This window comes from Hyla sarda, chromosome 4 (assembly GCF_029499605.1).
Source record: "Hyla sarda isolate aHylSar1 chromosome 4, aHylSar1.hap1, whole genome shotgun sequence".
Taxonomy (NCBI): Eukaryota; Metazoa; Chordata; class Amphibia; order Anura; family Hylidae; genus Hyla; species Hyla sarda.
This window is the reverse complement of record NC_079192.1, coordinates 326049028-326071833: the sequence shown is the minus strand read 5'-3', so window position 1 is coordinate 326071833 and position 22806 is coordinate 326049028. Positions and strand designations below refer to the sequence as shown.

General features: G+C 41.6%; 1 protein-coding gene across 5 annotated transcripts in view; it reads right to left on the bottom strand.

The window, feature by feature from the left end:
• RGS14 (regulator of G protein signaling 14) overlaps positions 1-22806 on the bottom strand; it is a 121805-nt gene that overhangs the window by 65839 nt on the left and 33160 nt on the right. For 3 of the 5 annotated variants that reach the window (XM_056574995.1, XM_056574999.1, XM_056574996.1), the window contains exons 3-4: positions 5485-5506; positions 2381-2541 (exon numbers count right to left, since the gene is read on the bottom strand). In XM_056574995.1, coding sequence (XP_056430970.1) covers positions 2381-2541; positions 5485-5506 — 183 coding nt within the window. Of the gene's footprint in view, positions 1-2380; positions 2542-5484; positions 5507-6316; positions 6353-9924; positions 10032-22806 lie in introns of those variants that run through there. The other 2 variants (XM_056574997.1, XM_056574998.1) reach the window with 2 other exon arrangements.

Sequence of the window (22806 nt, the reverse complement as noted above, 5' to 3'; positions counted from 1 at the left end):
CAGTAACGCAACTTAAAAGGTGAAACTAATACATGAGAGAGACTCATTACATGCAAAGCAAGATAGTTCAAGATGTGAATATTCATAATTGTGATGATTATGGCTTACAGCTCATGAAAACCCCAAATTCACAATATATTATATGAGTTGGGGAGCCATGTCATCTGCTGGTGTTGGTCCACTGTGCTTCATTAAGTCCAGGGTCAACGCATCCGTCTACCGGGAGATTTTGGAGCACTTCATACTTCCTTCCACAGACGAGTTGCATTACTGAAATAAATTGACTTTTGCATCATATTCAAAGTTTTCGAATTTCACCTGTATCTATAGGAGAGTGATGGAGCTTATAGCTACACAAGCAGTGATGGACTTGGAGTCTGAAAATAGCTTGACCTCTGGAAGTGGTAGTGGACTTAAACTTTTCATTCTAAGCCTGAGGCCTAAAGAATGTGTCATAGAGTTACTGTTAATAAACTGGGGTTAGGATATTCCTGTTTTGACAGAGGGTGGCTTACAGTATTCTGTGTGGGCTGCCAAAAAGTAGCGACAGCTAAATGTACTATCAAGCTGTAAGTGCTAAGCTCTGAAACTGTGCAGGTAAGTCATGCCGGTAAGGGAAATCAGTAGGGGGCAAGCAGCAATGTGCTAAAACCTGAGAGAAAATGTAGTTATCAGGAAAGGCTGGTTAAGGTCTTGTCCAAGGTTTCCCTGTCCTAGTAGGCTGCTAGTAGCTGCAACTAGGTCTAGCCCTGAAAACAGTGGGCTAGTTAGAAGCAGTGGTGGTAAAGTGGGGTTCTGAGATTAGGACCAAGAGAACTGAAACTATGTCCCTTGTATCCGTGAAGGGGTATCACAGTATAGACCTGGAAATTGGTCTAGCCCACCCAGTATGAGGTATAGCCAGCTGGTGGAAGACTGTTTGGAGAAGATAGTAAAGAATAAAGCTCTCGGCAGCAGGGTCTAAGACTGTTCCCAAATAGATAGCAAAAAGTGTGAAACTGAGGTCGACTTGTGTGAAATAACACAGGCTTTGGGATGGGCTTCTGTTAGAGAGAATGGATTTGAAACCTGTTCTGTGCTGTTATTATTATTATTATTACTATTATTATTATTATTCCCCTGTTACTATTCTATTCCAGAAACTTTCCAACAGTGCCACCTAGTGTTCATGTAATCATTATGCTTTTGTGCTCCTGGGAGATTTGTAACCATCAAGATTGCTGTGCGTGAAGGATTGTAAAGTAAATTTGATCTTGAATACAAGTCTGAGGTTTTCATATTTTTAAAGATAAAATAGAATTACTCCAAGCTACTAGGTAAAGAAATATGTACTATGTATAAGTAGATGCTGCTGGAAACCACAATGTTATTTGTAACAAACGTGTCAAAGACTGATCAATAATATTGCTGGAAAAGGTCCATTACTGAATGCACACTATTGCTATTAGGCTACTTTTACAGAAATGTATTTTTAATCAGTATTATATCCATTACTAAGCTTATGTTCATTCATGAAGCTATTTACATAAGCGAACAGTATAAAATATGCACATATATTTAAAACACAGCATTATATTTATCTGTTTGGCAGATAGAAAATCCCATTGTAGTCCATGAGGATTTTAACTGCATGTCTTCTGTATGTTATCAGCTTGTATCTGCTCTCATATGTAATTCAAATCAGTTTTTAGAAGAGAATCGATCAGTATTTAAGATCTGTGATGATCTAGTGATAGTATACAGATGCAAAATTATTTGTTATATGCCTGTAATACGTAAACACATTGATATATGCGCTTGTATTTAACTGGTCTTAGGCTAAAGCTTTATTCTGCCTTTTGGTTATATGGCAGTAAAACTACTGTACAGTATATTATTACATTATTATCATGCTATCTCAGCGTTCTTCTATAGAGCTAAAAGTTACAAATTAAATGTAAAATCTAAAAGAACATTTGCATATGCATTTATAATTCCCTACTTATATAAAACAAAGCAATACAATTATACAATTACAGGCTATTGGCATATTATATTAGCACAAACAACCAAAAAGTGTTATATCTTATCAACTATCCACAGGATAGATAATAAATATCTGATTAATGGGGATTTAACTGCTAAACCCCCTGAATTATACAGTACATGGCGAGCATGAGCCCTGTACTTTTTGTGCTATCTTTAGCAGTCCCGTAGCAAGCAGTCCCATTCTAAATTCACTCCAAGGACCCTCATTCTCGTGATCGGTGGTTGGAAGCTCATCACTTATATTTATCATCTATCATGTAAATAACTGATAAGTTGTAACCCTATAATATAAAATAATAATTTTAGATATTTTTTCATTTTGTCAGTATTTGTTGTGTGCTTCTTAACCTACCGTAAAATATTCAACTCCAAATGGATCTTGAAGAAGCCTTTCAAATGACACTGCCCAGCTGGCGACTGATCGTTCTGATCCAAGCCCGGTATTCTGGACACTAGGCAAACTGTTTAGACTCTGGTCACTGCCTCGCCCATCTAAATCAGCACTGTTTAACTCTACAAAAGAATTGCAATGGTTGAGCAAACAACTTTAATATGAAAATATGAAACAGTTTTACATAGAATAACTTTCAAGTACAAACATATGAAGTTTTCACTTACCTTTATGATGCTTATGATGTCTGTGATGCTTGTGATCACTTTGATGTTTATGGTCACTGTGATGCTTATGATCACTGTGATGTTTGTGGTCGCTGAGATGGAAAGTGTGCTTGCAAAAATCAACAAAATCGTTGAGATGTTTATGGTCACTGTGATGCCTGTGATCACTATGATCCTTATGATCACTGTGTTTTTTATGGTCACTGTGATGCTTGTGGTCACTGTGATCTTTATGATCACTGTGATGTTTATGGTCACTGTGATGCTTATGGTCACCGTAATGCTTATGATCATTGTCATCCTTATGATCACTGTGATTCTTGTGGTCGCTGAGATGGAAAGCAAGTTTGCAAAAATCAACAAAATCGTCAAGATGTTTATGGTCACTGTGATGCTTGTGATCACTGTGATGTTTGTCTTCGCTGTGATGCTTTTGATCACTGTGATGTTTATGGTCACTGTGATGCTTGTGATCACTGTGATGCTTGTGGTCGCTGTGATGCTTGTGGTCGCTGTGATGCTTGTGATCACCGTGATCCATATGGTCACCGTGATCCGTATGATCACTGTGATGGAAAGAGTGCTTGCAAAAATCAACAAAAATGTTGAGATGTAACGGAAGCATAGTCCTATTAGTGATCAGATGTCCCTCATAGATGTTGGGTATGATGGAAACAAGTGTGATCCTCTACAATCTGAGTGCCATTGAAGAAGAAGGAAAAGGGAAGAGACTTGCCTGACATTTAACAAGAGTCCTATTTACTTCTTATCTCCAAAACACTGTCAGAACAGTTCCCACCCAATTGTTTCTGTTTAGTGTCAGAAGTTGCTGTGAGATGGCTAAGAATTTGCCCTTAAGCGGACTAGTTCATTGTGGTCAAGACATGCCTAAAGAAAAACTGATCCATCATTTAATTAACAATTTCATAAATCTCTGATATAAATGGCATCTAAAAGTCCCTCTATTTCAAGATCTCTGCAAATGTAAATGGAAACACGCTTTTTAACATTTTTAAGCTTAAAATCTGTTTGTGTCTAGTCCTGTTCACATGATAGCACTTTGTATGTATTTACAAGCAACAGATGTTCTTGCTGAAATTTCTGCAAATTTTAGGGTAGGGTCCCACGTAGGCGTGTACTACCCCTGGAAAAACTTTGAGGCCTACAATTCCACAATAAATAACATTCTACATGAATTTGTATAAACCTTCCCAAAGATCAGCTTTGTAGCCTAAGACTCATCATGAACTGTTTAGTTATCATTTACTATTTATTAAAAATGACTATTTGCCCAAGAAAAAAAAACGTTATGTATTGGCCAATAAACTGCTTCTCACTGCCTGTTGTTAGAGGAATTCCATCTCTAGCAGATGAAAGAATAGGATGGTACACAAAAAGTAAGGGCAGGCTTAGCTAAAGCCATGCAAGGGAAACAGCATAAACTGTGTGCATGCATTCTTAGCCTGTCTACCTCCTCCAAGGCATCCAAGCTAATCCCAAAATGCAAATCAAGATTTCTCTCTTATCTCTCGACACCCAGTTCTGGGCAGTTGTTTCTTGTGTAACTAGCAGTGTTCTTACTGTTTAAGCTCTGCCTGCCTCCTAAATGTAGTCTATCTCCTCTCCTTTTATTCATCATCATTATCAACAGTTCACTGCTTAAACCAGGGCTGCTTTTGTAATGTAACCCCTTTCCTTTCTATGATCCTGCAGTTGTTTTTCTTTCTAATAGTGTAGCCCAATCAGTGCATATAAGCACTTCACTCACATGTGCCATACCTTTTTTCCTCAAAATTAAGTCATTCCAAATTTTCTACGTTGTCTGGAAAAACATATGTAATTTGGTAAACTAAATTACCTTTATTTGAGGGATGTTTCATGACATCAGAATCTTAAGCTATTAAACATTTTTATTAAAAAGCTGAGTGACCATTCACTGTTTGGTGATTCCATAATGTTTTCCTTGGTTATATATATATCTCATAAAGATTGACCAAGCCATAAATTTTCAGCCTCCTTACTCCAATTTTTTTTTTCCTTATCAGGTAACTGGTACTTCTATATATAGATCACAGATGCTTGGGCACAATTGCGTAAAGTATGATGTATTCTAGCTAAAATAGCCTACCCCTTGAAATAAGTTTGCTTTCCCTACACTAAAAGTGACAACTCTTGTTAGTAGACAACGGCATAAAGATGGGGGGTGTAAGGGTAGCTGTCGCACCAGGACGCTGGTGCCTCTGGAGTCTTAAAGGCACCTCTACTCCTAAAGTGGCAACATAATAGATTTATGATTTGTGTTCAGTCTCAGACTGAAAGTAAGAAAATTATTATTCTCTGCTGGTAAGTACTGTCAGATCTCGCTATTACTTTTTTCCTATATAGTAGTTCCTGAATTCTCCTCCTTTAAAAGTAAATAGACCAGGTAACAGGTATACATTAGCAACACACCTATATGTCATGGATTTGCAGCAGATTCCTTTAACAGATTTTACAATTTGCAATGCAAAGGCTGAAATCCATTTTTATAGTTCATTCGACCGCCATTTATTCCTAATCAAAAGGGTAAGGTATAAAAATCAAAGATGCCCAACGCATCTCTCCACTAAAACCTCAGACAGTCAACCAAACCTGCTGAAGTATAAGGTGTATGGGAATTCTGCTAATGCAATAATCAATGTTTCATCCACAAATAACAGAAAGTAGCAATTCATAGAAAGCCAAATAACATGCACATATGTCTGTATAATACAGGGTAAAGGTAGCTTATGTCTCTGCTCAGGTTGTTTGATAAAAAAAAAACTCTGCCTTCTTATTGCTTTATTTCAGGTGACTTACCTCCATCAGATACAGCCAACACCTGAAAGGAAATAATACAATTGTAATTGCTATTGTACATACTTACATATATATTAATTATGTCATAATATTTACAGTTAGAAAAGAAAGGAGTCCAGCGTCTGATAACTCAGAGGATGATATTTATTCCACCAGATGGTCACATACAGGAACACAAGGTACAGTGACGCGTTTCGGCCTTAGAACAAGGCCTTAGTGGTGTATGACTAAGGCCTTGTTCTAAGGCCGAAACGCGTCACTGTACCTGGTGTTCCTGTATGTGACCATCTGGTGGAATAAATATCCTCTGAGTTATCGGAAGCTGGACTTTCTTTTCTCGCTGCATTTTGGGCGAGGTCCACGCCCTGTCCGTGCGCACCTGGGGTGAGCTGAAGCATTTCTTTCTCTTTGCAATATTTACAGTTGTTACAGTTCAGTTGCCACAAAATTAAGCTGCCATATACATAAAATAAAACTTGGCCGCTATGGCCGATTTCATCCATTTCAGCTAATAATTGTTTTTACATTTCTTACAAACAACTACAATGGCCAGTTGACTGGAAAAAAAATGTGTTGAGTTACATTTTTTTAGCTTGTTGTTTGGCTAAAACTATGCATATATAACATGATTGGCCAATTATTAATCTACCAGTTTAGCGTATTCTGCCTCTTTGACTTTTTTATTCAAATAATATTCCTGTTTTTCCAGTTCAGTGTAGCGTGTTCAAATGTTTCTTACCTAATATTAAAGGGTTATTTCAGCCCAGGCAAAAAACATCAAAGTACTGTAAGTCATGGTACTATAGAAATGAAATAAAGAAACTATACTCACTGCTACAATCCCCTGCCACTGCTGTTCTGCTGCTTTCTGGTGAGGGATAGGGAAAATTAGAATGGTTTCTTTTGTATTCTCATAGCACCATGACTCACTATTATGGCCTGATATTTAGTTCCATCTTTATAATTTGTCCCATGATTACCTGAGTTTTTGTTTAGATTATCCCAGTTGCAGCCCCTGATGAACCCGCTACCCTCTGGGGGAAACATGTTGGGACAATATTGTTTTACTTGATTTATATTATTTTTCTTGTACCTCATACAGAGTATAATTGGCACAGACCCCACAGGGCCCCTGAGATTTTGGGTTGATTTGATTAGCAATACAATTTTTGTATTTATCTCACAAGTCTTTTTTCTTATTTATTATTTGGTAGTCTGTTACCATTGTATTAGTTTTAATTTTTTTTATTTTTTATGTATCTTAATAAAAGTTATGTTTTAAGCATTATGACACAGTCACGTGGTTGCCTTGTTGACATAGTCTCTGTCCTCATCCTTGTAATAAGCTTTGCCTGTGACATGTCCCAACACTCCCCTGAACCACAAATTTCAGTTCAAGTATGTGAGATTTTAATAAGTCAGATATTTTCAGAGGAGTGTGTGGGGGGAGTCAGAAGGAAGTTTGGTTGACATTTATCTGTTGTGTATGGGCACTTTAGTGTAAAGTTGACTTTAAAGGGGTACTCCGGTGGAAAACTTTTTTTTTTTTTTTTTTTAATCAACTGGTGACAGAAAGTTAAACAGATTTGTAAATTACTTCAATTAAAAAAATCTCAATCCTTCCAGGACTTATTAGCTGCTGAATACTACAGAGGAAATAATTTTCTTTTTGGAACACAGAGCTCTCTGCTGAATCCCGAGCACAGTGCTCTCTGCTGACATCTCTCAAACATATGCTGCTCTGGACAGTTCCAAAAATGACAGAGATGTCAGCAGAGAGTGCTGTGCTCGTGATGTCAGCAGAGAGCACTGTGTTCCAAAAAGAAAATAATTTCCTCTGGAGTATTCAGCAGCTAATACGTACTGGAAGGATTAAGATTTATTAATAGAAGTAATTTACAAATCTTTTTAACTTTCTGGCACCAGTTGATTTAAAGAAAAAAAAGTTTTCCACTGGAGTACCCCTTTAATCTCCATGACTTTTATCAATACCTAGTATCAAGGAATTGATGTTATAGTGTTGATTTTCCCTGTGCATCTCTGATTTGCCCACAGTGGATAGTTTACTTTTTTGGCTGTCAAACTGCATTTATGTATTGGACTTATGTATTGGAATATATTTAATGTTATGTTTGTATTTTAAGTAACAGTTTTGGTTTGTTATAAACTTATCTGTTAACTGTATCTATATTCGTTCTTGTTGATAACGCTTTTGCGCACAGTTCCATTAAATGAATTAACGGAATCGTTTTGACAACCCAACCCTGTACTGTGAAAGCAAACTGAATTATTAGGTCCTTGTCCTGAACAGTACACACATACCAAATTAAAATAGAGTCATTGTTGTTGTGTTATAGTGACATTGTACATGTGATAGTGTACACAGACTAGACTTAATTTTTGGGACATATATAATTTATGAAGGCAACAAAATGTGAAACAAAAGGTAAAAATGTTTTAGTGTTTTGTTTCTGCCCTTTAACCCTACCTAAAACCTATATAATAACAAGATATCTGCTATAATTGTTACAATAAAAAGCCCAGGCTTACCACAAAAAGATGGGTAGACTTAAAAAGAAAACTCCGGCCCTAAGACATCTTATCCTCTATCCAAAGGATAGGGGATAAGATGCCTGATTGCAGGGGTCCCGCCGCTGGGGACCCCCGCAATCTTTCATGCAGCACCCGTTATCATCAGCCTCTGGAGCGAACATCGCTCCGTGTCTGATGAATCATGATCACGGGGCCGATGTATCATGACGTCACGGCTCCGCCCCAGTGTGACATCAGTGCTCCACCCCCTCAATGCAAGCCTATGGAAGGGGGCGTGACAGCAACCACACCCCCTTCCATAGGCTTGCATTGAGGGGGTGGAATGTGACGTCACACGGGGGCAGAGCCTGTTCGCTCCGGAGGCTGATAGCGTGCTGCTGCATGAAAGGTTGCGGGGGTCCCCAGTAGTGGGACCCCCGCGATCAGGCATCTTATCCCCTATCCTTTGGATAGAGCAGAAGATGTCTTAGGGCTGGAGTACCCCTTTAAAGGGATGTCCAGGACTGAAATGCTGATGGCCTATCCTGGAGAATCTTTCCCAGACTGTGTTGGGTCAATAGAACTGAACCTGTAGAATCTTTGTAAAGGTTATCCTGCTCTGAGACAGTTGCCTAACCCAAGAGACTGTGAGCTGCCAAGAGTTGGCTTAAGAGTGAGAGTGGCCTAGGCCACGTTCCCACGTCCAGAATTTCCTATTGTATTCAATGGGATTCTGCTATGCTGTGCACACAGGAGAATTTCCGTGCCAGATGTTTCTGGCACGAAAATTCCTTTTTCCATATCTGCAGAAAGAATGAACCTGTTCAATCTTTCTGTGGACTCCTCACGGAATACATAGCCATCTATGAGTTGGTGCATTCCTGTGCGGTCCTAGCACAGAGATTATCTGTGTGGACATTCCGGACTTGTGAACATAGGCTAAAGCTGAGTGACCTAAGAAAAAGAGACCATTCACACTACAGAATTTCTGTGCACGTAATTGCATTCCGGAGTTCCACGATGAGAACCCTTGCGTCGGTGTGAACGGGTCTTCCGCAGACCCGTTCACTCTGCAGAATTTCAGTGACTGATATTTTTCTGGCGGACATTCTGCAAATAGCAGGCACTGGTTAAAACATGCTGATGCTAGTACCACTTGAAAATGCACTGTCTCCATAAACTGCAATGCATTTCAGAATTGATTCCACTGAAAGAATTGACATGGGCGGAGTCTAGAATAAGAAATTCTTCAGCGGAATGAGATTCTGCTGCAACAGAATTTCCAAGCTGAATTTTTCCGCTGGATTCCGCACGAATATTCTAATGTATGAACATGGCCTAAGACATATTAAAGTATTTCTTATATCTATAAGAAAAGTTAATTTGCGCTAATTCAAACTGATGTCAAACAACCAAACTTAGTCACAAGTAGATTAAGCTTTGTCTAGTAAAGCATACAGCTGTGCTGCGGGATATGATTAAATAAATCCCAACACAAGTCAGTGAAAATGCAGTGTGAATGGGGCTTGAGTTACTCCCCAGTGTACTTAAATAGAGCAATAAAAATGACAAAAAAAAATTGTGCAGATGTACTGTAGCGGCTGCTGTGCACAGCTGTACTTCATACTATTTATATTGGGCTGTGATATTTACTAGAAGATAAACGGACTAGACTGAACCGTATAAACACTGAGAAGAGAGAGAGCAACAAATGCGGATGATTTATTACAAATATCTAACTAGCTGCAAATGGCAACTCTTAACTTTAACCCAGATCTCTTAAAAATAATGTATTCCAGCTTTGTAGGAGCGTGCAATCATTAGCATATATTAAGCTAAAGAAAGGTATCTGATCTGTTGGTAATGCCCTTACCTGGCTAGGCATGGCAGTAAGAACAAAGCACTTACCAATCTGCCACTGGGAACCTCCAGAAATTTCATCTTCCCTGGCATCCCCTCATACATTCTCTGCAATGTTTGTCATTTCTGAAGATATAGCAACACGAGATGAAAACAGCACCACCCAGCCCTATCAACCCTAAGCATCCTCAAAACCATACTACCTCTTTCCACCAAAGCTACAGGAAACGTTGCTGCAGAAACTAAACCACAGCAGGAAGCTGTGTTTTCAGATAAAAAAAAAGCTATTCTGTGTATACAAATGTGTTCATGAAAGTAGGGGGTCCACGCACCATCTCTCAGCTAACTTTCTAATATGCCAAAATGACCACAATTCATAAAAATCTGTTACAGGACTCAATCGTGGTAAATACGTGTATAGTTCTAGCAGGGGTCAAGTCCTGGGAAAGTGTGGAAACTCACCCAAGATATCCACTTAAAGGGGTACTCTGCCCCTAGACATCTTATCCCCTATCCACCCCGCGTTCTTCCTGCTGCACCCGGCATTCGTTTAGAGCGTTGGGTGCAGCGCCGGAGGCTCATGATGTCACGACCACAGCCCCTCAATGCAAGTCTATAGGAGGGGGCATGACAGCCCTCACGCCCACTCCCATAGACTTGCATTGAGAGGGCATGGCCACGACATCACAAGCTTCTTGCCCCCTTCGCCAGTCATTCGTCGAAGTTGACTCAATGCACGGGATGTCTGGGGTGCCACAGCCAAGATTGCTGGGATCCCCAGTGGCGGGACCCCCGGGATAAGATGTCTAGGGGCGGAGTACCCCTTTAAGGGCTGGTCCTGCAGGACTCCTGCCAATGGGAACTGCGTTCCTGCTGTGGAAAAAGTGCAGGGACTCCGTTCCCATGAGTTCTGGCAGGACTTGAGCCATGAGTTCTAGACATAGCAACTGGGTATAAAAGTGCATCTGTCACTTGATCTATAGTTGTTAAACAGGCCACACGGTGTAGTAGGGGTTAAAAGGAAAACCCTTGCTTGTCAGGCATACCCTTGTTTGTTTGTTTTTTTGTTGCTTGATTTCATTTAAAAGAAATTATTTATCCCCCGAGTAGCCCTGGGATCCTCTATCCCCCGGGGCTGCAAAAGATCTCTCTGTTTAAAGGGGTACTCTGCCCCTAGACATCTCATCCCCTATCTAAAGGATAAGGGATAAGATGTCTGATCGCGGGGATCCCGCCGCTGGCCACCACCGCAATCTCGGCTTCGGCAACCAGACATCTGGTGCACAGAGCGAACTTGAGCGAACTGGCGATGCGGAGGGTCCTGACCTCACAGCCACACCCCCTCAATGCAAGTCTATGGGAGGGGCATGGCATCCGTCATGCCCCTCCTATAGACTTACATTGAGGGGGCGTGACCATGACACCACAAGCGGGGCGTGGCCGTGATGTCCCGAGCCTCCAGCACTGCACCAATGCTCTAAATAAATGCCGGGTGCAGCAGGGAGATTGCGGGGGTCACCAGTTGCGGGACCCCTGCAATCCAACATCTTATCCCCTATCCTTTGTATAGGGGATAAGATGTCTAGGGGCGGAGTACCCCTTTAAGTTGCACCAACTCCTCCTTGTGGGAGGAGGGCTTGCCTGCCCATGGCAGCACTGTATAGTTTTTAGCATATGTTTCCTTCAAATACGTGTCTGCTAGTGTATTTCAACCTCTCAGACTCAATGTGCATGTGCCATTATCTGTATTGATAGTGCATATGTGGGCAAACGACACCAGGCCGATGTGGGCAGGTGAGCCCTGAGTGTCAACCACTAGGAAGGAGATTTATCAAGCTCCATAGTAGATTTTTTTTGCATTAAAAAGTTGCACGTACTTGCGCATGTGTGACTTTTCTATACATGCTGCAACTTTTAGATTTTTGCTTATTCCAAAGCACATTTCTGAAATCTGCTCACGTAGTATATTTTTATTTTTTTTACTTTGCAGTGGTCATGTATTTATCAAATGCGATAGTCGCTATTTATGAAGAAAAAAAGTTGCATCTCCATTTAAAAGTCGCATATGTATTCCAGGTCCAACCTGGCTTACAGAAAGTGCACACGTCTGCAGAAAAGGACATTAACACCCACTTTACCAACTGTTCTTGTTCTGCATCATGAAACAAAGCTACTACATTAATGTTAATCTTAATTATAGAAAAAATGTATTATATAACTAATAACTAAATAAATAACGGCAAAAATGTTTTCCTTAAAATAAAAATGTCCATAGTGATACAGTTTCATGCACATTTTGGGGTGGGTAAAGTACCGAGCCGTTTTTTTTTTTTGTGGCTTCACTATTGTTTATGTGCCTGTTGGTGCTGCGCTGACATAAACTCCGGCCTCCCCCCCCTTCACTCTCTAGTAACGCTACTGGTAATAAAGGGTAGATAAAGAACTTTGGCTATTAACATAAGGGAAAACTTTTCTGCTTTAAAAAATGCTTTTGCTTGCGGGTTTTCCGGGTTTTGCTTACGTACGAATTATTTATCATGGTCGTGCGACTATTTGATAAATAGGTCGCATGTTAGTAAAAGTAAGTAAAAAAAATCGTAAAAAAGCCATAAAAAAAGAAGTCGTAAAAAAGCCATACATTTGAAAAGAATGATAAATCTCCTTCTAGGAGATCCAGAAGAAAATAGAAACAAAACGGGTCTGCAGCGCAATCCACCAGTCAAGTGCAGATTAATCTGGGTCATCAAATTCTTTGAATGGTGGATTGGGCTGCGGACCCGTTTTGTTTCTATTTTCCTCTGGATCTACTGTATGCTCGGCAGGTTTGCTCCGCAGCCGACTCCAGGATACCTGCACCACTTCTGTTCATGCTTTTATTGTGGTTGTGTCTGTTACACAACCCAACCAGGTGAGCAGACTGTGGGAACATTTAGGGGTCCTACTGCCCTATGAGGAGCTCTGCCTCTCCTTTTTCTATCAGATATTCATAACCTCAAGGAGGGGCAACCATCACATGAGCGGAGAATAGTGTTGTGGCCCAGGGACATAGGGAGCCAGAGACAACACCTCTCTGACATTTGGGGAGAGGATTAAATAATACAACCATAGAAACAAACAAGGATAGGTCAGTCATTACTGATTTTTACATAACAGAAAGTTACATTTATATAATTAGGTTTCATGTTATATTTCCATTGTGTATAGCTACCACAAATATATTGCATGAACGTTCATTGGGGCAAGGAATGGAACTATTTTATGTAAGATGTTGGCGTAATTTTTATTTTTTACACAAGAAATACATTTATCATACAAAGACATAAAATGAGGCTACCTGGTGTCCTTTTATGTGGCAAAGGACCCTTTGAGTCTCCTCAGAGCCGAGGGCCTGGGTGTGACTGCCACCTCTGTACCCTTATAACCACCCACAATACTTTATACAAACAATGATATAATGCTATAACACAACAGGAAAATATTGCTACCTTTGAAGCTGCATAAACCTTTTTGGAATACTGTGAATGGAAAAGACAATTCTATTCTAAGTCAATTGTTTTCCATTAGATACAAATGACCTAAAAGAAGATAATAACTTGATTTTCCAAAAAATAGGACTCTGCCAGGCGCTTCTCCTCAAAGGAATGACAATCCAGACGACACAGGATGGATACAGGAACAGTCACTTTTATTGGTGCAACAATAAGTTTCGAGTCCGAGGGGGACTCTTCATCAGGCAAAGTGATGTCAGCACATTACATAACAGTTAAAAACAGTAGGGTTAAGCAAAATTAAAATAATCCATTGGAACCTGTACTTATGTTACATAACATAGTGACACTTAAACACAAATGGTTAAAATACAGTGCAGTAACAAAGTGTCTTATCCGTCCTGCATGTAAACAGGACTGTGGTTTATCGTTTACAGTTTACAGTTATGTAATGTGCTGACCTTTTAACCCGGTAATGATTACACCAGGGTTATATAAACAATGCTTATGCTTGACATCACTATGCCTGATGAAGAGTCCCGCTCGGACTCGAAACTTGTTGTTGCACCAATAAAAGTGACTGTTCCTGTATCCATCCTGCGTGGTCTGGACTGTCATTCCTTTGAGGAGAAGCGCCTGGCAGAGTCCTATTTTTCGGATGCCTATCCATTTGATGTTTATTCAACACTGAAGTGACCCAGAGCCACTTGAGAAGGACGCCCCAGCCAACTGACCTCAGTCTACATTGTGACACTACGTGCAATTCACGGTGTTGCGCCTGAAGCGCAACGGTTTCTGTTATGCAGATTTTAACCCATTTGGAGGCTCACCTAATACTTCTACACTAAGAGCGCACCTTTGTTTTCCTTCTCTATTTTCAATAACTTGATTTTGGCATATTTACTAGAAAATGGAAAGAGGATTAAGCAGTACGATTGTTACAGGGACAGAAATATGCCCTAGATAACAATAGTTATATATTAAAAAAAAGAGGCAAACTGAACTTGCCTGCATTCATATGGATTGTTTTGGCCTATTTCTAGGCTATGCCATCACTGTGTTATCGATGCAGGAACTGTATGTCTATGCGATGTGTTTAGAACTACAGCTCAGTTACAATTGACCTTATTCCATATAAAAAAGGCAAAGCTGTAATACCCAGAAGGCCCATAGACAAGATAGATGCTATAACAATCTTCAGTGAGGGTAGTGGGATTCTAAGGTATACTCTCCATGTCAGGCCCATACAACTCCTATTAATATTACAAGTGTTCACTTGTATAAGAAGATTTTACTTCTATAATATTACAAGTTTTATAATTATTATGATTAATACTTAGATGTTTACTCTGTTGATGGTCTATCAAAGAGTTTTCTTGGGTTCAAAAGTAATCTATCACTACCCCCCCACACTCCCCAAACTCCTGGGTAGGTTACCTGCCTAAGGACATACCTGCTAAGGGCGGGGCTAACTGCCTAAGGACATACCCACCTAATAAGGGGAGGGGCTACTTGCCGAAGGATATTCTTACCTACTAAGGGGGGAGGTTACCTGCCTAAGGACATATCTACTAAGGGGGGGCAAACTGTCTAAGGACATACCCACCTACTAAGGGGAGGGGCTACCTACCTAAGGACATGCTTACCTACTGAGGGGTGGGGCACCCTGCCTAAGGACATACCTATCTATTAAAGGGGGGGGGGGCTACCTGCCGAACAACGTACCTACCTAACAGCCCTATTGGACTCAGTATACTGGATTTGGTCAGTTACAGTATGATGATAATATGTATGTAATAATGCATCATCATCTGCTATCTCAGGAGGCATGGCTGGATCTTATCTTTGAGCTGTGCCCCCCCCCCCCCTTCCTTCCTGAGTGATGCCAACTAATGAGAGGTATGTACAGATATAGGGTAGAGTGCCCTATATTGTCATGCCCTTATTTTATACCCTAAAAAACTGCTAACAGGTTTGCTTGTTGTGTGGCATAAAAATATTTTTAGAAAGGGCTCTGTAAAGAAGAAACATTAAGCATATTCAACTGCCCTAATCCCCTGTCGCTGTTCCGCTAGCCCCCAGTCCCCAGTGCTCTTTGACATCTTGTTTGGCTTGACTTGGAGACCATGCAAGAACTGCCTGCTCAGCCTGCAGTGGTAATCCGCCTTTCTATTTCACCCTTCCTGTATAGTTGCTCTGTCCTTTGGAGACCGGAAGCAAACAGGGCTGTAGTTGTGGGGCATGGGGGTGGTTGAGCATGCTTTATTTTTTATTTTGGCAGCATCTGTGCCCTTTCAAAAAATATTTCCATCCCCAGACAGCCCCGTTAACCAGGCAAGTATCCAAACCTTTTGGCATTGATTTTTTTTTCCTGCATTATAGGCTGTGTTTGAGCCGTTGGAGGGAAGGGTTTAGCATGGTGTAATACCTATATCTCAGGACACTTGTGTAGTTAAGGAAAGCTTAGTGGACACTTGCCATCTACTTTGCATATGCCATGTTAATGATTAGGGTAGGGTCATACATGCTGTATTTTTCTGTGTATTTTCTGCAGCTGATTTTGCTACCCATTGACTTTAATGGGTAGGAATATACGCATCAGCAAATATGCAGCAAAATACGGCACTGTGCACCTACCCTAAATCTTCTTTTTTCTGAGTTATGCTATGGAAGTCAACATAACCATTTTTTAAAAAGATTTACATGTTAACTGCTGCATTTGGAGTGGTCAAAAGTGCTGTCAGATTTTGCTGTCTGCAAGTTTTTAACACATTAATATATCAAACGAATGACCTGCGGTTTTCTAACTGTAATAGGATGTGAAGTTATAAGAAGACTAGGACAAGGTTGGTGTTGGGGCTCAGTACAGACTTTTTAGAAAGAGAAAAATGTCTACTATGCTGGGCAACTATAAAAGTGTTTTATATATTTCTTAATTTTGATTGCACTGTGAAACAAAAATACTAGTGATTTTTTTGTATATGTTCTATAAATAGGGTTCTGTTGAATTTGATAGGCTTCTATTTGTTGAGTCAAGGGAAGAAGTAATGATTCAACAGGAAGATTTTATGATATAATTTGATATTTTTGTATAGAATTTGTTTATAATCTTATATCTTTAATATTTAAAAGAAAAACAATCTTAAATGGGCAAAGTCAGATGCAAACCCTTTTTATATGGTGTACATCTTGGCAAAACATTAACTTTTCTAATATACTGTATATGAAACTTTTATTTACTTTTTATAGAAATCGTGGCTTATAAAATCATGGCTTTGTCCAAGCTGAAGCACAGGCTTGAACAAAGTAGAGTAAGTGAGGGTGGGCTGGCACTCCTCTGTCTGATAGGACAGGAGAGAGCACAGAGGAGTGATATCAGACAGGAGAGTGCACAGAGGAGTGCTATCAGGCAGGAGAGAGCACAGACGAGTGCTATCAGACAGGAGAGAGCACAGAGGAGTACTATCAGACAGGAGAGAGCACAGAGGAGTACTATCAGACAGGAGAGAGCACAGAGGAGTACTATCAGACAGGAGAGAGCACATAGGTGTACTATTAGAGAGCACAGAGGAGTCCTACCAGACAGGAGAGAGCACAGAGGAGTCCTATCAGACAGGAGAGAGGACAGAGGAGAAATATCAGACAGGAGAGAGCACAGAGGAATACTATCAGACCGGAGAGAGCACAGAGGAGTACTATCAGACAGGAGAGAGCACATAGGAGTACTATCAGACAGGAGAGAGCACAGAGGAGTGCTATCAGACAGGGGAGAACACAGAGAAATACTATCAGACAGGAGAGAGCACAGAGGAATACTATCAGACAGGAGAGAGCACAGAGGAATGCTATCAGACAGGAGAGAACACAGAGGAGTACTATCAGACAGGAGAGAGCACATAGGAGTACTATCAGACAGGAGAGAGCACATAGGTGTACTATTAGAGAGCACAGAGGAGTCCTACCAGACAGGAGAGAGCACAGAGGAGTCCTATCAGACAGGAGAGAGGACAGAGGAGAAATATCAGACAGGAGAGAGCACAGAGGAATACTATCAGACCGGAGAGAGCACAGAGGAGTACTATCAGACAGGAGAGAGCACATAGGAGTACTATCAGACAGGAGAGAGCACAGAGGAGTGCTATCAGACAGGGGAGAACACAGAGAAATACTATCAGACAGGAGAGAGCACAGAGGAATACTATCAGACAGGAGAGAGCACAGAGGAATGCTATCAGACAGGAGAGAACACAGAGGAGTACTATCAGACAGGAGAGAGCACATAGGAGTACTATCAGACAGGAGAGAGCACAGAGGAGTGCTATCAGACAGGAGAGAACACAGAGGAGTACTATCAGACAGGAGAGAGCACAGAGAAATACTATCAGACAGGAGAGAGCACAGAGGAATACTATCAGACAGGAGAGAGCACAGAGGAGTACTATCAGACAGGAGAGAGCACAGAGGAGTCCTATCAGACAGGAGAGAACACAGAGGAGTGCTATCAGACAGAAGAGAGCACAGAGGAGTGAAGGGAGGGAGGGGAGGGTGAGTGAGGGGAGGGGAGGGAATGAGGCAGGGAAGGGAATGGGGAGGAGGAATGAATACACCATTTTCTTTATTATTATTATTATTATTTGTTGATTATTGGTTATTTATTTATTAATGTATACTTTTTATATATATTTTTATAGGTCTCCAACTGAGGATCCAGATACCTCATCCACATATATGTATCTGTGTAAGTATTACCTACTGGTAAGCTATATTTTGAAAGGTACTTCTTCATCTTAGCTTGTAGAAATTCACTAAACCTATCCGGAGCACATTCAGCTTCTGCACCATTGGATGAGTGGGCATATACTGTTGTCTCTTGGACATGGCTTCGCCAATGGATTGTTGGCGGTATGGCTGACTAAAAGTAGGAGGAGCAGAAGCATCTGGAGCGACAAAAGGAGGGTAGGACACACAGCTCCCTTCGGCTGAAGTGTTGGAGCCTTGGCTGGCTGAAAGAGGGAGTGGCGTGCCACTGGGTGATGCAGCAGGATGGACCACTACATCGGAGCCATGGTTCTCCCAGGCTGCTTTATGGTGGGGAAGCATGTGTTGATTCAGGGCCATGGTGCCAACATTGGGACCCTGGCCACGCTTCCCCTTCTGCCGACATATCTTGCATGTGGCTATGTGAACCTCCTCCGGATGCTTAATGAAAAACTGCCACACCGCCGATTAGCTGATTTTCCCACCAACAGTCCGCACTAATTGACTGCTACTGCCGCTGTCTCCAGGAACCCCTGTTCCACTACCTCCCTGGAAAGTAGGCTGCCGCGAAGAAGGTGGTCTCCCCCGGGCATGTTTGGCTCCAGAATTTCCACTTCTGCCACCATGCTGACTGACCACCTTGCTGGCTCAGCTGTTGCTTCACGGCAACCTGCAACTCTCTTCTCCTGATGATGATGAAGCCCCTTCTGCACCCGGCTCCCAATTGCAATCGGCTTCATCCTCATCAACACGCGTCTGCATGTCACTGATGTTCTCCTCAGGTTCCTCAACAGTGTCTGCTTCAGGATCCTGAACTCTGGCAACACCGCCTCCCACGTCACTCTACTCATCACTACTTGCCCGCCTAGCAGGGAAACGGCAGATGTTTCCTCCACTTCTTGGCTGGGAAGTAGCTGTTGTCTGTCCTCTACTAGATCGTCCTCACTGAATAGTGGAGCTGAACCCACAGTATAAGATACTTCTTTAGGGGAGGGAACAGCATAGGACAGAGGCAATGGGAGGACAGGGACTGCTCCCGGGCAATGCCAACTGAGGGTTGTGTCTGAGGAATCCACCTACTGTTGACTGGGGGTATCAGATGTCACTTGTGATTAAGTGGATGACCGTGTTAACCAATCGATGATGGCAGATAGGTTGCTGGTCGAAACACGACTGCTAGCTGATACCTGGAGCTCAGGCCTCTCCCTGTGACTCCTGCTGCCACTCGCCCCTGGTCTGCTGCGACCTCTGCCTGATGAATTTAGGCCTCTGCCACTCCTCTGTGCACGTCCTGGCACCTCTCTGCCTGACATACTTAGTGCGCATATGGGGGGAGTACACTACACTTCACAAACGCTTAAAACAGTATTTGTCTAGAACACCAGCCGGTGAGTACTTTGGCCTGGACTTTCACAGTATCTAGGCCCTTGACAGATTAACAGGTTTAAAATAGTATACTACTTAGATGTAGGTATGTGGTATGCACTTATGAGGGCAGAAAAATGCGCTACATTACACTTAATAAACATATTGGAGTACCACACCAGCCGGTGAGTACATTTGCCTGGACTTTCACAGTATCTGGGCCCTTGACAGATTTACAGGTACAAAATAGTACACTACTTAGATGTATGTATGTGGTATGCACTTATGAGGGCAGAAAAATGCGCTACTGTACCCTTCAAAAAAATTTTGAGCAAAACACCAGCCAGTGATTACTTTTGGCTGTCCTTTCACAGTATGTAGGCCCTTGACAGCTTAACAGGCAAAAAATAGTACTCTACTTAGATGTACGTATGCAGTATGCATTTATGAGGGCAGAAAAATGCGCTACTGTACGCTTATAAAAACATATTTTAGTAAAACACCAGCCGGTGATTACTTTTGCCTGGACTTTCACAGTATCTAGGCCCTTGACTGATTAACAGGTACAAAATAGTTAACTACTTAGATGTATGTATGTGGTATGCACTTATGAGGGCAGAAAAATGCTCTACAGTACACTTAAAAAAAACATATTTTTGCACAATACCAGCAGTACACAACAGTGCTGTAGCACAAAAAAGCTGAGTACTAAACACAAAATTGCACTCTGTCAAAGACTATTAGGAATGGACTGCTGGGTATTATTGCATCTACAGACTAGTGTTGCTCGCGAATATTCGCAATACGAATATTCGCGAATTCGCGAATATTCGCGAATATAGCACTATATATTTGTAATTACGAATATTCTTTTTTTTTTTTTCACAGGACACATCACAGTGATCATCCCTCTCTGCTTCCAGCTTGTGTAGTGTATAGAAGGCTCTAATACTACTGTGTGAGACTGGTGTGCGAATTTTCGCATATGTTAATTTTCGCACACGCGAATATTTGCATATGCGCAAATAAAACACGAATATTCACGAATATATGACGAATATTCGTCCATATATTCGCAAATATTCGCGAATTCGAATATGGCCTATGCCGCTCAACACTACTACAGACTAGTATAACCAGCAGATGATTTGTTGTGGAACAAAGACTCAGAATTGTGCAGAGAAATTATTCCTGCCTCCTCTACTAAGGTTTATGAAGTTGAGGCTGCTTGTTGTAATGTATGAGGCAACACACAGCTATCTGCCCCACTCTGTAATAGAATGCTGAAGAAAGTAACTGGAAGGTTAAAGGGGTTATCAAGGAAAAAACTTTTTTTTATATATATCTACTGACTCCAGAAAGTTAAACAGATTTGTAAATTGCTTCTATTAAAAAATCTTAATCCTTTCAGTACTTAGGAGCTTCTGAAGTTAAGGTTGTTATTTTCTGTCTAAGTGCTCTCTGATGACACATGTCTCGGGAACCACCCAGTTTAGAAGCAAATCCCCATAGAAAACCTCTTCTAAACTGGGCGGTTCCCGAGACACGTGTCATCAGAGAGCACTTAAACAGAAAAGAACAACCTTAACTTCAGAAGCACATAAGTACTGAAAAGGATTAAGATTTTTTAATAGAAGTAATTTACAAATCTGTTTAACTTTCTGGAGCCAGTTTATATATATAAAAAAGTTTTTTCCTGGATAACCCCTTTAATCGCTGCAGTAAAAATCCTTTTCAGTGAAAAACACTGCTCTCTGTCCACCAGAACGCTGATGTGACTAGATTGTGAAACGCTGCTGGAATGAGCTTTTCTGGGTAACACACACATACAGCGATGTCCGTCCTTTCTCTATGCAGTGTAATGAATTATATGACGAGCCGCAAAATGGCTGCTGAATATATACATCTGTGACATCACAGGGGTGATTGGCTGCTGATAGGCTGCATCCTGCATGTGATTCAGGGTCATCCCTCCTACTTCCCTTCCCACCTTGCCTTCCCGCCTTCCCAGTGTTCCTTGCCCCATGTATGTGGATCTGCCATTTTAGATGCCCTGGAGCCTGGACTGCAGTAAATGGAGTTTAATGAAGCGATAGAATTGCGGCGATATTCGCATTTGTTTCTAATTGAATATTTCACGAAATTTGTAACGAATTCTGGTTCGTCAGTTTAAATTTGCTCATTTCTCGATTCGCTCACTAGCTATCAGAGAGGAAAGAGCACATACAGAGGTGTCCTATCAGACAGAAGAGAGCACAGATGAGTACTATCAGGCAGGAGAGAACACAGAGGAGTCCTATCAGACAGGAAAGAACACGGGGGAGTACTATCAGACCGGAGAGAGCATGGAGGAATACTATCAGACAGGAGAGAGCACAGAGGAGTGCTATGAGGCAGGAGAGAGCACAGAGGAGTACTATCAGACAGGAGAGAGCACGGAGGAATACTATCAGACAGGAGAGAGCACAGAAGAGTGCTATCAGGCAGGAGAGAGCACAGAGGAGTGCTATCAGGCAGGAGAGAGCACAGAGGAGTACTATCAGACAGGAGAGAGCACAGAGGAGTGCTATCAGACAGGAGAGAGCACGGAGGAATACTATTAGACAGGAGAGAGTACAGAAGAGTACTATCAGACAGGAGAGAGCACAGAGGAGTACTATCAGACAGGAGAGAGCACAGATGAATACTATCAGACAGGAGAGAACACAGAGCAGTACTATCAGAAAGGAAAGAGCACAGAGGATTACTATCAGACAGGAGAAAGCACAGAGGAGTTATACACAACAGAGCACAGAGGAGTATTATCAGACAGGAGAGAGCACAGAGGAGTGCTATCAGACAGGAGAGAGCACAGAGGAATACTATCAGACAGGAGAGAGCACAGAGGAGAACTATCAGACAGGAGAGAGCGCAGAGGAGTACTATCAGACAGGGGAGAGCACAGAGGAGTCCTATCAGACAGGAGAGAGCACAGAGGAGTACTATCAGACAGGGGAGAGCACAGAGGAGTCCTATCAGACAGGAGAGAGCACAGAGGAGTACTATCAGACAGGAGAGAGTACAGAGGAGTCCTATCAGACAGGAGAGAGCACAGAGGAGTCCTATCAGACAGGAGAGAGCACAGAGGAGTCCTATCAGACAGGAGAGAGCACAGAGGAGTACTATCAGACAGGAGAGAGCACAGAGGAGTACTATCAGACAGGAGAGAGCACAGAGGAGTACTATCAGACAGGAGAGGAGAGCAGAGAGCACTGTGGTCAGACAGAAAAGAACAACTCAACTTCAGCAGCTGATAACTACTGGAAGGATTAAGATTTTT